The sequence below is a fragment of the Diceros bicornis genome, chromosome 33 (assembly GCF_020826845.1).
Source record: "Diceros bicornis minor isolate mBicDic1 chromosome 33, mDicBic1.mat.cur, whole genome shotgun sequence".
NCBI classification, from domain to species: Eukaryota; Metazoa; Chordata; class Mammalia; order Perissodactyla; family Rhinocerotidae; genus Diceros; species Diceros bicornis.
The window spans coordinates 20,600,177-20,615,244 of NC_080772.1; the positions used below are offsets into that span (position 1 = coordinate 20,600,177).

Genomic DNA, 15,068 nt, shown 5'->3' on the forward strand with positions numbered 1-15,068 from the left:
TCAGCATGGCCGGAGAAGCGGTGCGTCGGTGCGGGCCCGGGACCCAAACCCGGGCCGCCAGCAGCGGAGCGCACACGCTTAACCGCTAAGCCACGGGGCCAGCCCGCCTCTTTTATTCTAAAAATAGTTAGTGAGAAATTACTAAAAAATTATATTACAATGTTCAATCACACACCTCTTCCTAGTGTTGAAACATGAGTTGCATTACAAGTACATTAAATGACATTATTTATTATTCTTCCAGATAGAAATAGCTTTGAAAGTAGAAACATTACAAGAATAATAGAAGTAATTGAGGCGTTAAGGGGTATTCAAAACAACTACAATTGAAATTGGTCCTCTGTCACAAAATAAAAGAATACATGCTTTGGAATAAGACTGACTTGGACGTGAATTTTGGCTTTTCCACCAACTAGTATGGTATGTTATTGAACATCTGTGGGCCTCAGTTTCCCTATCTGTAAAATGCAGAGTGATAGTGATGTGGATGGTGCTCACACAGTTGTCTGTTAGTAGCTGACCCATAATTCAGTCTCAGGTTTGACACCAAAATCAATTCAACTACCTTTAAGAAAATTATACTACACCTAAGGGAGATAAAAATATCAAAGGACACTTAAACATGCGGAAAGCAGCTCAAGAACCGAACAAATACAAAGAGAGACCATATACTCTGGGCAACAGATAGGACATAACGTTAGAAAAATTCAGTCTTGCATATTTCATTTCATAAGGTGCCAGTCTGTTACTGCCTAATTTTTTCATTGAAGGGAGACTATTTTGAAATTAAATATAAGTGAAATGCAGAAGGTTGACTATATTTCCTGATTAAATTATGGAACATGTTACTGCCATTGCTTTATTAAGACAAGTTTTTGATATAATGCGATGTTATTAAAGATAATGAAATGAAAAGGAGAAAACATGTTTTTCTTTTGACAACATTTTTGGCAGTCAGTATATGCTAAGAATAAGGAATACCCATCTTAAGATATGCAAAATCTTAGGTTCAGAGGCAATGATTTGATACTAAAATATGCCAAGGATATGACTGTCCAGGGCAAACATTTACAGATAGAGTGATCTTAAAATACATTTTAGAAAACAGATGTAGCAGAAAACATTTGTCATCAATTCTAGTCGACTGGTTTTCACTGACCACTGACAATTGTGTACTCACGTTTCAGGCCTAGGCTGCAAGATGAACAACACTCTTAAAAAAAAAGAAAAAAGAAAGAAAAAAGTAAGAGAGAAAGAAAAGTGGCAAATTGAAGAAGAGAGGCTCAAGAAATACATCAAGGCAAATCAATGCTGTTATCTTATTGAAACACTATATTTAAATACTTTAAAAACGCTTAGAATATTCTCTTGAACAAAATCAATTAGACTTGATTATGTCTGTAAAAAGGAGATTTAAACATAAATGATTGTGGATCTGGTTATTGGATATGCCTTATGGTTACCTAATGAATTAGCAACACTTTACTCATTCATTCTTTTTTAATTAATTTATTCTTCCATATGTTCACCTACCCGTTCCTTCATTCGTTTAAGATTTGTTTCCCTAATCCTCTCAGGAAAAGTTAATAAGTTTAGCTGCTGTTCTTCATGACCTCATCATAAATCTTTTGTGGTAGATATATAATAAATCAGTGTGCTTCTCTGACATCTGTGGAAGCTTTAGCATGTCCTTAGACGTCACAAAATTCTGTCTCTCGGGACCAAAACCATCTGAGGGTTGAGGAGGTGAGTATCATCCACAGGCAATGGACCAACATTTGCTTTGGAAGAAGAGAAATTGCTGACTACTGTGGGTACTATAGTATGCTGAGTGTTTTGCAGAGAGCTGTCATCCTTTTTTTTTTTAATTTAAATTCCCTCTAGACAATGATGGTACCACTAATTCTGCTAAATGTACCTTTAACCTTTAGTGCTGGGGTTGTTGAGATGTGCTGCATTATGACTGAGCATCATCAACTGGCATTTACAGAAATGCATGTTTGAGAAATAGGTCCCATGTTACTTGCTCCTTGATAGCTAGACCGGACCAGTAGCACATCCTGTCCTAGGCAGAGTGCCTGGTTCCCCAGGGTACACGGCAAGTAGAATCGTTTTTCCTTAGCAAGTCATTTGTTTGCTTAGTCGCTCTTATTTTCTCCTTCCTTTCAATAATTCAGTATCATGTTACAGTATTCTGTAACACTTTTCATTGTTTAAGTTTGTTTTTTCTTCCTAACAAAGACTCACTTATTGGGATAAAAAAATCAAGGTGGTATCGTTTTGGAAATTATAAATAAAAAGCACGTCAGAGTTAAGTTTACTGATAATTAATATCAAAGTTATCTCCACAGTTTGATATCTGTAGATTTCCTCTAAATGATTCTTGATGTAATACAAATAAACAGGTTATAAAAAGTTATTGACATAAAGTATTTTAGATGATGATTGCTTATAAACATGCCACATATTAAAAATTAAATATTAAAACCTAATATTTAAATGTGGAAATTAAAGAGATAGAAATGCCACTTGAGAGAGCCGGGAGGCAGGATTTCACAAGCTGGCAGCATCATTTGAGTTCGCAATTCAGTAGGGCCAGTAAATCGATGTTATCAGTGCTGTTAGAATCAGTCCCTGTGTAATTGATTATCATTATTCAAACGCACAAGAGACACATATAAGCCAGTTTGCCAAGGTATTCATTTAGTATGGGGCCAGAAAATTACCCTGCTATCTGCTACCCAGCCTACCTCCTTTCCCATATAAACAAAATAGGGAAGTTAAATTAGTTATCAAAATACCTCTTGGTTGAAAGGAATTCAAAGCAAAGGGAAGTGGTACTCCTGGGACGCTGGCAGTCAAGGCTTTGGGAGGTAGAATAGTGGTGTTTATAAGATACTACCCTGGTTCAAATACGGACTCTGCTACTTACTAGCTGTGACCACGCGCAAGTTACTTAACCTCTGTGTGCCTCAGTTTCCTCACCTGAAAAAAAGGAGGTAATAGTAGTTCCTACTTCATGACACTGTTTTGAGGATTAAACGAGTTAGGGCAGTGGATAATATGCTTGTAACAGTACCTGGTACACAGTAAATGCTGTTTATGTGTGCATCATTTGCATTATTGTGAGAGGCATTTCAGGCAGAAATGAAGAAAACTAACTCTTTGTGGCCATTGCCCTTAATGATCAGATTACTCACATGTGCTGGGTCCTGTAGCTTTCTGTCCTGGTAGACAGGCGTGGATGATCACCCAAAAGTTTCTATTGCCTTTCCATTTTCCAAGCTTCATGTAGAAAACTTTCTTCCCTTATACATAATTTCTCTATGTAGAGTAATATAATTGAGTAGATTATTTTATATTATAATCTATACTTCTCTTACAGCTCTCTTTTTGCATCCAGAAATACCTTCCTTTAATTAGGGGACTATAATACCTGTCTTACTGCTTTGATTAATGAGACAGTTCTACCTAGGACATCTTCAGGTAATTGGTTTCATATAGTTTATGTGAATTTTGCAAGTCTAAGTCTCAGGGAATTGATATGATCATGATGATAATGATGATGATCTGATGACGATAACAACGATATTAGCATGACCCTTTATGGAATCTTTACTGTGTGCCTGGCCCTGTACTGAGTGCTTCCTGCTTTATTTCCTGTAATCTCTATAATAAACTGATAACTAACTACTATTTATCTTATCTTCAGTTTACATATGATGATACTAAGGACAGAGAAGTTAAGTAGCTTATGAAGATCACACAGCTCTAAGTGGCAAAGCCTAGACTCTATCCTGGGCTAGAGCTCCAAGATCACTGTTCTCAATAGTTATGTTTGACAGGCTCCCAAATACGTCCCTCCTTTTCAGCTGGACTTGACCACCATCTAAGAGTAAACAAGAAAACACTCTCTAAATTTTCCTGAGGAGCTACTGAAGAGACGAATTCAGGGGACACCTAAATGACCCTTCACACATGCACAGATAGGAGGGCTTACGCTAACCACAAATCTAACAGTATGTTGAAATCAGTATCTTTGTAACTGAAAGTATACTGTAATATGTAAAATGAAAATAAACATTCTTGCATTAGCGTTAAAACATACCCAGGCATCTTTTGAATTGTTTCCTGAAACAGGTATTTTGAGTTTCCAGATATAGACTATCCCACTATGAAATAGTTGAACGTGGTTTAAACCATAATTATCATTCATTTTTTGACAATTTAGACTTTGAAAAACAAATTACATTTGGGAAGTCCCTCACTCAGGGCTATTTCACGTCCCCACTTCTCTGCTTTATCTTTTCCACAACTCCCTTTATTTCGGTCTCCAATGCAGCCTCTCTACCTAATAGGTCAAAAATCAAAATCCTGGATGATGCACTGAGGTCTTTGGGAAGATATTTGTCCCTGTTTGTTATAAAGTGGAAAGATGAAAGAGATAGAGGAAGGGGGCAAAGGTGCTTCAGGCTAGTAGCCTAATTTCAAGGTAACTGTACAGATTGCTCTGCGATTTCAATATTTAATTAATTTCAAGGGATTACATTGCTAACATTTCCTTATTAAGTCAACTGGCTTTCACCATTGTTCTCTTGTCTCTTATCAAATCCTTTGTTTAAGGAGCTGTGCTAGTTATCTTACAAATGGAGTTAGACAAGGGCTTTAGTACATTCTATGAATTGGCTTCCATGTATTTGTAAATTATCCTGATAGGCACTCCTATAACACAATGAGGTCAAAACACGTTCACCGAAAATGGCCTTTCATGCTGTAGTCAAGCCAAAAAAGGAAATCATAAAGGTACCATGTTATGTTTGCAGAGGAAAGTTGTTAAATTCAATCCAAGACAATGGTTACTTTTCAGCCAATCTTAAAATGTACAGCAATAGGCTATTAATTAAAGAAGTGTTTATGAAGAACGTACTGTATGATAATAATACAAGGGAATTATTAAGATACAGTCCATGGTTTTAGAGAGTTTGCAATTTAAAAGAAGGACCAAGATATGCATGCAATTAATAAAATGGAACAAAACAGAACATAAATGCCATGTGTCAGAGGCAAAGTTTAGCCTGAAAGAACATAGCTGGATTGAATAGTGCTACTAAAATTCATTCATTCAACTGCTATTCATTGAGTACCTACTATGTGCCAGGTCATGAGACACAGCCGTTCTCACTACAGGACACCAATATCTGCAAATTAAATTCTTGACTAATTTTAGGATACAGGATAGAGAAAGGAAATAGCTTCAGCTTTGGAGTCAGAAAAACCTGAATCAAAACCTGGCTCTGTCAGTTATTCATCGGGTGACTTGGGCAAGTAATTTATAATCTCTGAGCTTCATTGCAGAAATCAAAGGGTCATCTTTGATTCTCTCTTCCAACCTCATCCTACACATAGTTCATCATCAACAAATTAGTCTTTAAATATTTCTTGAATACATCCCATCCTCTCCATCCCCACATCCCCAGTCCTAATGCTGGCCCTCTTGATTTGTTTATGGTATCTATAAACCAAATTGGTTTTGCTATCCCCATATCATTCTTTTTCAATCTTTCATGCATGTTGTAACCAGAGCAATCTTGCTAAAACTTTTACCTCACTAACACTCCTCTGCTCACTTCTCATTGCCCAGAACATGCCAGTCTATACTTCTTAAGACAGCATTTAAGACCTTTAATAAGCTGAACTGTGCTTACATTTGTAACCTCACATGCCCATCTTCCTCCATATATACTCTCTGTTTCTCTAACCACCTGCCTGTTTTGTGCCTCTGTACCTTTCCACATGCTATTTTTTAGTGCTAAAGCCTGAAACATTATCCCCATCCTCACTCCACCAATCCCATCTGGAAACTTTAAAATTTTACTCTTCCTTCAACATTTTGCTCAAACACCATCTCCTTTATGGAGCATTCCTTGATGAGCCCAGCACAGGTAATATTTCCATCATCAGTGTACACACGGCATGTTTTACATACCTATATCAGCACAGTGCATTTAATGTCATTATTTGTGTATATGCTAATTACCTCAACAAGACTGAACACCTGAGAACAAAGACAAAGCTTTTCACCTTTGAATCCTCAGTCCTAACGTAATGTCTGCCATAGAGAGGCTGTGGAATAAATATTTATCGTAGTAATGAAGTCAGGTTTGGGGATCAGTGAAAAGAACTAAGAAATGCTTTGTGGAGGAGGTGGTATTTGAGGCAGCCCTTAAAAAACTTCTGAAATATTTTCTGAATTTTAAAAATATAATGTTGCAATGTTCAGTTTTTTAACATACATAAATGTATATATCTTCATGATTCTCCCTTTAATACATAAGTATTTTGCAGGCAAAGCTTTGTATTTTCTATTCAAGGCCCTAGGTGCAGTGCTCTGAGCATGGTGAAGACTTAATAAGTATGTTAATTATCTGATTTAAAGAAGCATCTTCCTCATGTCTCTTAGAGGAAGGTACTACTCTGATTCTCCAGTACCATGTGGTATCAAAAACACTTGACTTTTTAGCTGTGTCATAGATGGCTCTACACCGTACCTTATAGCAAATAAAAATGCTGATATTCACTACGTATATTTAATTTCTGCTGAACATATTTAAAAATATATAATTTTATCCACAATGGAAAACACAGACCCTGGGCAACTCACTGCTATTCAATTTAGCTCTCCCTGGGCAGATCACCGAAGTCTGATTGTAAAAGTAACAACTTGGGCATCTCTCCACCCCAAATCATGTCTATTTCAGGTTATCAGTGATGGTTAAGCTCTTAGGTATTCTGGCAGATTTCTCATCTAAATTATTAAATAGAATTAACAATACTTTCTGAGATATTCCATTCTTATCCTAACTATTGCATGTGCCCACATAAGTAGTTCATTTAAGTAGGCATATAGATGAAAAAACACTGACACCAATAAAAAAAATTATGAATTACAGGAATCCAGAACACAACGGAGAAAGAAAAATAAATCTATACTGTTGCAGTCTGCTTTAAGGACAACTATGGCCTTCATTCTAAACCTTCATATTTACTAATATAAATCTTTCTATCCTGGTACCACAGCATGGTTAGGAGCCAGGGAAATCGTCTTTGCAGGCCTCCATGTTTTTTTCACAAGAAAGAAGAAACCTCTGCTGTCTGTAGATCTTCAATTGGGAAATCCCTGCATAATAAGAAAGGTATTGCCTAAATTTGAGGAGCTCATGAAGCATCGAGAGGAATATTGTTAAGTGGATAGTGTGGCATCTGAGATGTAGTTATCTGCAGACATAAATACATGTGGATTAGGAAGGCAAATTTGGAAGGGAGGGCTGGGTGACCTTTCTCTCTTCTTCCTGTCAAAAGCCTGAAGGTTGTTCACACGGGTGTCAGCACTTTGGGCGTTTTCAGGTGGGTTCTCAGCCTACAGTCACCCTTCGACTTGCTCCAGGCCAAGCCAGATTTTCCAAAGCAAGGCAACTTCATTTTCCCGGCAAATCCTCAGACCCACGCACCTTCTCACACCTCTGCGCTTCTGGGACCCTGAGCTAGTGCAGGCAGAGCAGAAGGCGCGAGGAGAGGCTCAGAAAGGGCGGTGGGGACGACCCCCTTTCGAACTGCATTTGTAGCTGCCAAGGAGTAGCCAACAAGCACCAGATTTATGTGCACTTTGAAAGAAGCACCTCCACCATTGGTTTTTTGAGCGGCGCTGTCGCTAGGGAGCTGCGGGCAGGGCGAGCACAGCCTCGGGGAGAAGCCCGGGCTGTTTGTTCCTGTAACCTGGGCGAGGGGCACACACAGTCGGGAGCGCGGACACATACACAGGCGCGCGCGCGCGCGCGCACACGCACGATCGCCGGGAGTTCGAGCCCCGCGGCCCCTGTGCTCCCGAGAGCGCCCCCCCGGCGCCGCTCGAGGTGGAGCAGCACCTTCCCGGCTCGCCTACCCGCCCCCTGATCCCGCCCCTGATCCCGCTGCTGCCGCCCAGAGGGGAAGAAGCCTGGCGCTTGTGCCTCCGGTTTCCCCGGCGCGGGGCGCTGCGGAGACCTGTGGGGGTGGGCGCGGGAGGAGCAGGCGATGAATGAGTTCTCCTCTCGCCTCGGAGTTGTCTGAGTTGGCGGCGCCGCGCCCGGGCTTCCGGCTCTCGGCGCCCCACGCACTCGCGGCTCCCGGGGCTGCAGCCCACGCCCGCGCCCGGGGCTGAGCGCGCCGCGCCGGGGAGCCGAGGCTCCGGAGCTCCTGTCCCGGCCCCGGTCCGGGGAAAAGGAGGCTTGTTCCCAGCGGAGGCGCACGGCCGTGCGTCTTCCCGCACTCTCCGCGGCCCCGTCTGTTTCTCCATGGCGTCTCATCAGCAATCCCGGATCCAGGCTTACCTGGAGAAGAACAAGATCGGTCCCCTGTTTGAGGTAAGGCGCTGTGGATGAGGGCGGTCCCGTTTGTCTTTGGGGGAAGGGGCGCAGAACACCCTGGAAGGAAGGAGGGATGGAGAACAAAAGCGCGGGAGGGGTCCCCCTGTGGCCCCAGTTCACTGGCATTCGCTCTGTCCGGGCCAGATGTCCTGGAGCGCGGCCGGGCGGGCACTCCGCCGGTTACCTGGGCGCGGACAGGTGAGCTCGGGAGGGCCCAGCCTCAACCTGGCAGGGGAACTTTGAGCCGTCTGACCATCCTGCACCTCGCAGTCACATGCACAGGACCCGGGCAGGCTGAGATGGACGGATGCACACACTTAGGCTATCTTACACATGCACACTTTCTTCCTGGAATTCGCGCTATCATGCATATTGAATTTTTTTTAAATGTGGGTAGTAGTAGAACCGGAAAAGGTGGGGGAGATGCTTAGCAATGGGAAGGAATACGGTTAACTGGGGAGGAAACTGAACTGGTGGGGAGCAGGCTTCAGTAAGTGCGGGCGTGTTGAATGAAATTGTCAAAGCGAGACGCTGACATTGGTTTCTGGATGAAAGGGGAGTCGTTTGCATTGCAGACCCTACATGTGTTAGCGGGGAGAAAGGGGCGGAGAAAGGTTCGGGAAAAGCACACACGTATTTATGGTAAGGAGACGTGTAGCTCTGAGCTGTTTTCTCTTGCCATCAAAGAATCGATGACAAAAATACAGTAGGAGAAAGGAAGAGCGGGAGGACACGAGAAAATGAGAACCGGAGACTGAAACCCGGCAGCGGCAAAGCGTCCCACCGGTTGCCAGGGCGCTGGGCAGAGCCTGAGGCCCGCGGGCAGGGACGCCCAGGGTCCCTTCTCTTCGCGGTCCGACCGTGCAGCTGGCACGGACCAGCGGCGAGAAGACGGAGGAGGGTCGAGACGCGCCCCCCCGCTCCCTCGGCCGCTAAAAAAGCAATTGTGGCCATTCTCCGCGATTTACTTGGCGGCGGCTTCTGAGTCAGGCTGAAACGCGGCAGGAGGAAGAGAGAGCGGAGAATGGAGATGCTTCTCTGGGACTGAAGAGAAGGATAACTACAGAGAAACAAAAATGATGCGAATTAATGCCCCAGCCCAAAAAGGGAGAGGAGGACAAGGGAGTGATCAGATAGTTCTTTTCTCTGGGGAGAACGGGTTTCAGATAACCAAGATTTGCGAAATCTCAAGTTTTTCTGGCCAACTTGAAGTTAACGTGCTGTCTTGGAAGATAGGACCATTGTTTTAACGGAAACTCATTGTTGTAGAGAGTTGTAAAGTCCTACAATGTGTATCTTGATTCTTGTTTCTGTCAAAAGTGTTAGCAAGGGAAGTCCATATACAAAAGCAAAGCAGAATTGCTGGACCTACTAGAATTCTTTTGCCTTTAGGCTAATGATTAGAAACGGTGCATAATCATATATATATATATATTTTTAAAGAAAAACAGAAGCATAATAACGCTTTGTGACACTGTATTAATTGCATCAAAAGAAATATAAAAAAATACTTTTAGAGTGTTTCTACTGTCCTAGAATATAAAGTACAATTTACTGGGAGAATAAAGGAATTGTTTTTAACAGATGCTGTTCTCATTTAACTTATTTTAACATTCCCAAGATTCTCTCCAAGTGATAATAATAGAGTTTGGAATATATGTAAACTTTCCACATAATTAGGAAATCAGACTTGATTTTATCAAGTGCTCATTTTTTAAAATGCTCACCAACTAGTTCTGCACTGATGAATTTTAAGTGATGGCAAAATTGTCTCATAAAATCATAAGACCTCCTCACTAAAAAGCAAACGACGACGAAATTATATGCTTTGTATTTTATTGATTTTTCGGGTGACATATGACATACATCCCCATTAGCGGGGATTGCAGTGATGAGTATGTAGTTAATTTTAAGGGCTGATGTGCACTTTAAATAACTGAAGGGAGAAAATGCATAAGTTCTTTTCTACTACAGGTAGGTCCTTATGCAACAATTTTGATCATGATAGAACTTGGTTTCGAGAGTAGAATTACACATACTTCATAAAATTGGAAAACCTCACTAGCTTTTAGCCTATCTCTCCTCAGGCTAGAAAACCAGTGAAACTAGTGTAAAATGGACAGTGTTGATCTAACATTGTCCTGGAAGCTCCCAGAACTTTGGTCAATAGTTCTCATAAGAACAGCTTCAGGAGAGCAGAGGGGGAGCCCAGGAATCTGAACTTAGTGAGAAGTGGCACAGATGATTTTTACATATTTAATTCCTGGAGCACATTGTAAGAAATGGTGACTCAAGCTAAAATCTCCTCTTACCAATCACAAATTGAAATAGTTATATGACTCCGAGTTTTATTGTGCTTTGTTGTGTTTTTTTTTTTTTTTGTGCTGAGGTGCTGGAGTTGGTGACATAAGGCTTCCATTAGTTTTGAAAATACAAGACCTAAGAATACGTCCCCTTTACAGATTTGTAAATTAGGAATGTTTTAAGAAAATTTATTGGAGTGATACACTTTAAAGAGAGCACGTGAATATTATTTAAAACAATAGCAAAGTTAACACATACAGGTATTAAGAATACTTGTATCTTGTTTTTTTTAATCCGTATAGCTTACTTAGTTTACTTAGTTTATTTCTTACGTACTTTATTTATTTCTAACATTTATCATTTGAGAAGCTTATACAGTGCTGCACACAATATAGTGTTTGAAAAACTACTTTAGATTGAAATTAATGTCGTTTCCAGGTGATTTAGGAGTATAAATTTATACTACCTTTAAATATGATTGAAGATGTTTTGAGGCATTACAAAACCATGCCTAGAAATCATTGCATTAGAGTCTTGGGTAATAATATTTTAATTAAAGAATATGAAGATGTCAGGTGAAAATGGTAATAATGACTTACATTCCACAAACTCCCTGAAATTTTTGCAAGATGTAATACTTTTAGTCTTCTCATTGGCTTATGCAGGGCAGGCAAGTAGTGAACAGTCTGGGCATCAGTCTGTAAGGAATGCTTGACATCACTGCAGTAAATCAGAGCTATGATCCTGTTTAGTATAGATTTCCAACATAACTCCTTACGTAACTGGCAAGATGTGAAATGGTTCGGCCTCCAGCGAAGTAGGGTATTTTTGCAATACGTATAGGCAAGATGCATGGTGTAAACACAAAACATCTCAAACCCTAAGGCCAACCACGTAACAGTCAAAGAACTTGGCCGTCAGAAATTCTGAAACTGAGTAATTAACTGACTATAACTGCTTATTAGGATCAAGTGATCTCTTTTGTCTATATTGTAAGCAGTTTAACTTAGTTTCCAAGAGGTTATATGATGTGGAACATCACAATAAATTCCTTATTTTCAACATAGAGGAGTATACAATTGTCAGTTTCTCTTAGTCCCATTAAATAAATAGAATAATTATTTGAAAATTATTGGTTAGAAGTGTGCTCAGGGCAGTCCTATATCTTGGTTCAGGCCTGATCACACTCATAAGAGAGTGAAATCCTAAACTATTAAAAAGCAGAATGATGGGGTCTTCATAAAATCTCCACAGAAATTTTAAATCTCTGTGTACTGATGATATGGCCAACCAAATTCACTACATTTCTCCAAATGTGGTCTTACCCACTCCAAGTAGAATGGAACCACTTTATCACCTTCTTTGTTTAGTTCAAAGTACCTCTACTCACATGGTCTACATCTGTGTTGACTGATTTGGCATATATGTTATGAGGTGGATTCGTATCAAACGCGTGGTCAACAATAAACCTGCTTTGTTTATACACTTACTACTGTACAACTCCTTTTTCTCCGGTACCCTGCCCCACAATTTTCTGCCACATCTGCAACCCTAAACTCCAGTTGGCTTGGAGATTATCAGGCAGTGGCCTGGCAAGATCAGTAGATTTGTTACATATGAGGTTGGGGGTGTTGAGAAAATAAGTAAATATATTGAAAATATTGCAAGCCAGCTCTCTTGTTGATGGAGATGGGAGTCACAAATATAAAAAGGAAAAAATGTAGAATGAGTCTTGGGGTGTTGGATTAAAATTGGAAGTATTGGTGTGATCTCATGACTTTCAAGAATAGAAATAGATGTAATAGAAATAAGTATAGAGATTTGTGTATGTTAACATATACGTAAAACTATATGCCTACATTTATTTCCTTACTTTGTCTGCTGTGCCTGGGAATAGCAACACCCCAGTAGCAATGAGCACACCCAGTGACCAGATTTTGGGTTCTGAATACCATTCTCCATTAAGTAGAACCAGGTATCCTTGGAGAAATGGTTGACTCCGGGCTTGGGGCTGGGAAAGTACAAGATGAATCTGGAATATCTTATTATGCCAGAAAGTAAGGAAGTGGTCAGAGAATGATAGGAACATGTGAAAACATAGACACCAGCTTGAAGAGACTCCTATTAAGTAAATCTGTGCAATTTGAGAATCAAAATAAAGAATGATAGTAACAGATTATCTTACTGTATAAAATAGGAATATTTTCTTCAATTGGGATATAATGGGATACATGAGTGTATTCAACTTATGAAAAGATGAGAAAGCTTTATCTTATGATAGAATGCCAATTAATAAAAGTATAAGGGAGGGGCCAGCCTGGTGGAGTAGTGGTTAAGTTCCAGCGCTCTGCTTTGGCAGCCTGGGTTCGCGGGTTCAGATCTCGGCCATGGACCTATGCACCGCTTATCAAGCCATGCTGTGGCAGGCATCCCACATATAAAGTAGAGGAGGATGGGCACGGATATTAGCCCAGGGCCAGTCTTCCTCAGCAAAAAGAGGAGGGTTGGTAACAGATGTTAGCTCAGGGCTAATCTTCCTCATCAAAAAAAAAAAAAAGTAGAAGGGCTAACGGAATTAGTGAATCACTACTTGGCAACCATCTTAGTAATAATTCAGGCAAGAAACATTAACTGATGCCAAAATTAATGTGTGAAAGTTGGATGAGGAATGAGATGTTACATAATCTCTAGTATCTTTGCACAAATGGTTGTTAATTACAGAGGGAAAAAGTAACTTTATAGTGAAGAAACCTGGCAGTCACTACTTTACATGAGTGATGGGACAAATCAGTATTGTGCCCCCTAATAAGATGCAATTAAAACAAGATGGCATCACTTCTGTAATATTCCTGCCAATCATACATGACCTGAATCGAATAATGAGAAAATATTTGATAAACCTGATAGGGAAATTCTACTTTCCTGGAGTCTAAAAAATGTTAAAGTTGTGAGGGTCAAGTGAGGTCTCAGATTGAAGGGGCATAACATTTAAGTGCAAAATATGGTCCTAGAATTGATACTTTTGCTCTGAAGGACATTATTGAGAAAGTTGGTGAAATTTGAATGGAGTCTCTAGGTGAAGGATGTATGGAGTTCTTTGTGCTGTTCATATACTTTTTCTCTAAGTTTAAAATTATTTCAAAATAAAAAATATTAAAAATAAAAAAGAGCATTTAGGAAATGAGTATTTACAAAATAGTTCACCCATTGGCTTTCTTTGAGCATTAAATTATGTGAATGTAGTTAAGAATTGAATCAGTGGTTTATATATGGAAACCAATAAATAAGCTAAAATTCTGAGTAGAGAAAATTTACAATTCTGGTTAACTAGGCATATGCATTTTCCTCTTCTCTCTCTCATAATTTTATTGAAATATCAGCAAAAATATTAAAGAGTAAACGCATGAGTTCTGAAACACAAGAAAGAGTGCTGAGGCAGAGAGACTATTTCTCCCTCTTTATGAACAGAACTTTTTTATTATGAGTGGTGTCATCTCCTTTGCACCTATATATGGTCAAGTGACATAAAGTCAAAGATATGAGGTGGAAATATTGTTTGGAATTTCCTGGAAGGTGCCTTAAAATACATAGAGTCAATTGGGATGTGTTCCTCATATGCCTTCTCTCCTTTCTGCTGTCTAGAATCCCCTTTTTAATTCCCCACCCCTCCTTCCTTACTCCCTCCACATCCCCAGGCAACCACTGATCTCCTTTTTGTCACTATGGAATAGTTTTCCTTTTCTAGAGTTTTGTATAAAGGAATTATAGACTAAGCACTTTTTATTCTGGTATAGTTTCTTTCACTCAACATAATTATTTTGAAATTCATCCATGTTTCATCATGTATCGGTAGTTTATTTCTTTCTATTGCTGAGTATTATGTATGGATTTATGCTTTCATTTGTCTTGGGTAAATATCTGGAGTGGATTGGCTGGATCATATGGTAGGTGTATGTTTAACTTTTTAAGACATTAGTGACTTGTTTTGAACACACTATTTTATGTTCAAATTGTATGTATACATACAATTTTACGTACCTGCCATCAGTGTATGAGAGTTCCAGTTGTGCCACATTCTTACCAAAACTTGGTTTTTTCTGTCTTTATCATAGCCATTCTAATAGGTTTGTGTGCTATCTCATCGTGGTTTTAATTTACATTTATATTGTGCCTCCATGCTTACCCCTCCCATCTGAGGCCGGTGTTAGTAGAGACCATGCGAGAAGCCTGGACTTCTCTCATCTCTGGCAATAAGAAGGCCGTCCTCTCCCTCCCCACCGGGGTGTGTCAGAGGAGACCTAGAGAAGAGCCAGCAGCTTCGCCATCACCCAGTGGTGACGAGGCTTCCCCTGCCGTGAAGTC

General features: G+C 40.1%; 1 protein-coding gene across 1 annotated transcript in view; it reads left to right on the forward strand.

Annotated features, from left to right (window-relative positions):
* The first annotated feature begins 8,084 nt into the window (after positions 1–8,084).
* C33H8orf34 (chromosome 33 C8orf34 homolog) overlaps positions 8,085–15,068 on the forward strand; it is a 396,656-nt gene continuing 389,672 nt past the window's right edge. Inside the window, exon 1 of the mRNA XM_058528830.1 lies at positions 8,085–8,399. Coding sequence (XP_058384813.1) covers positions 8,331–8,399 — 69 coding nt within the window. The 5' untranslated portion in view covers positions 8,085–8,330. The remainder of the gene's footprint in view (positions 8,400–15,068) is intronic.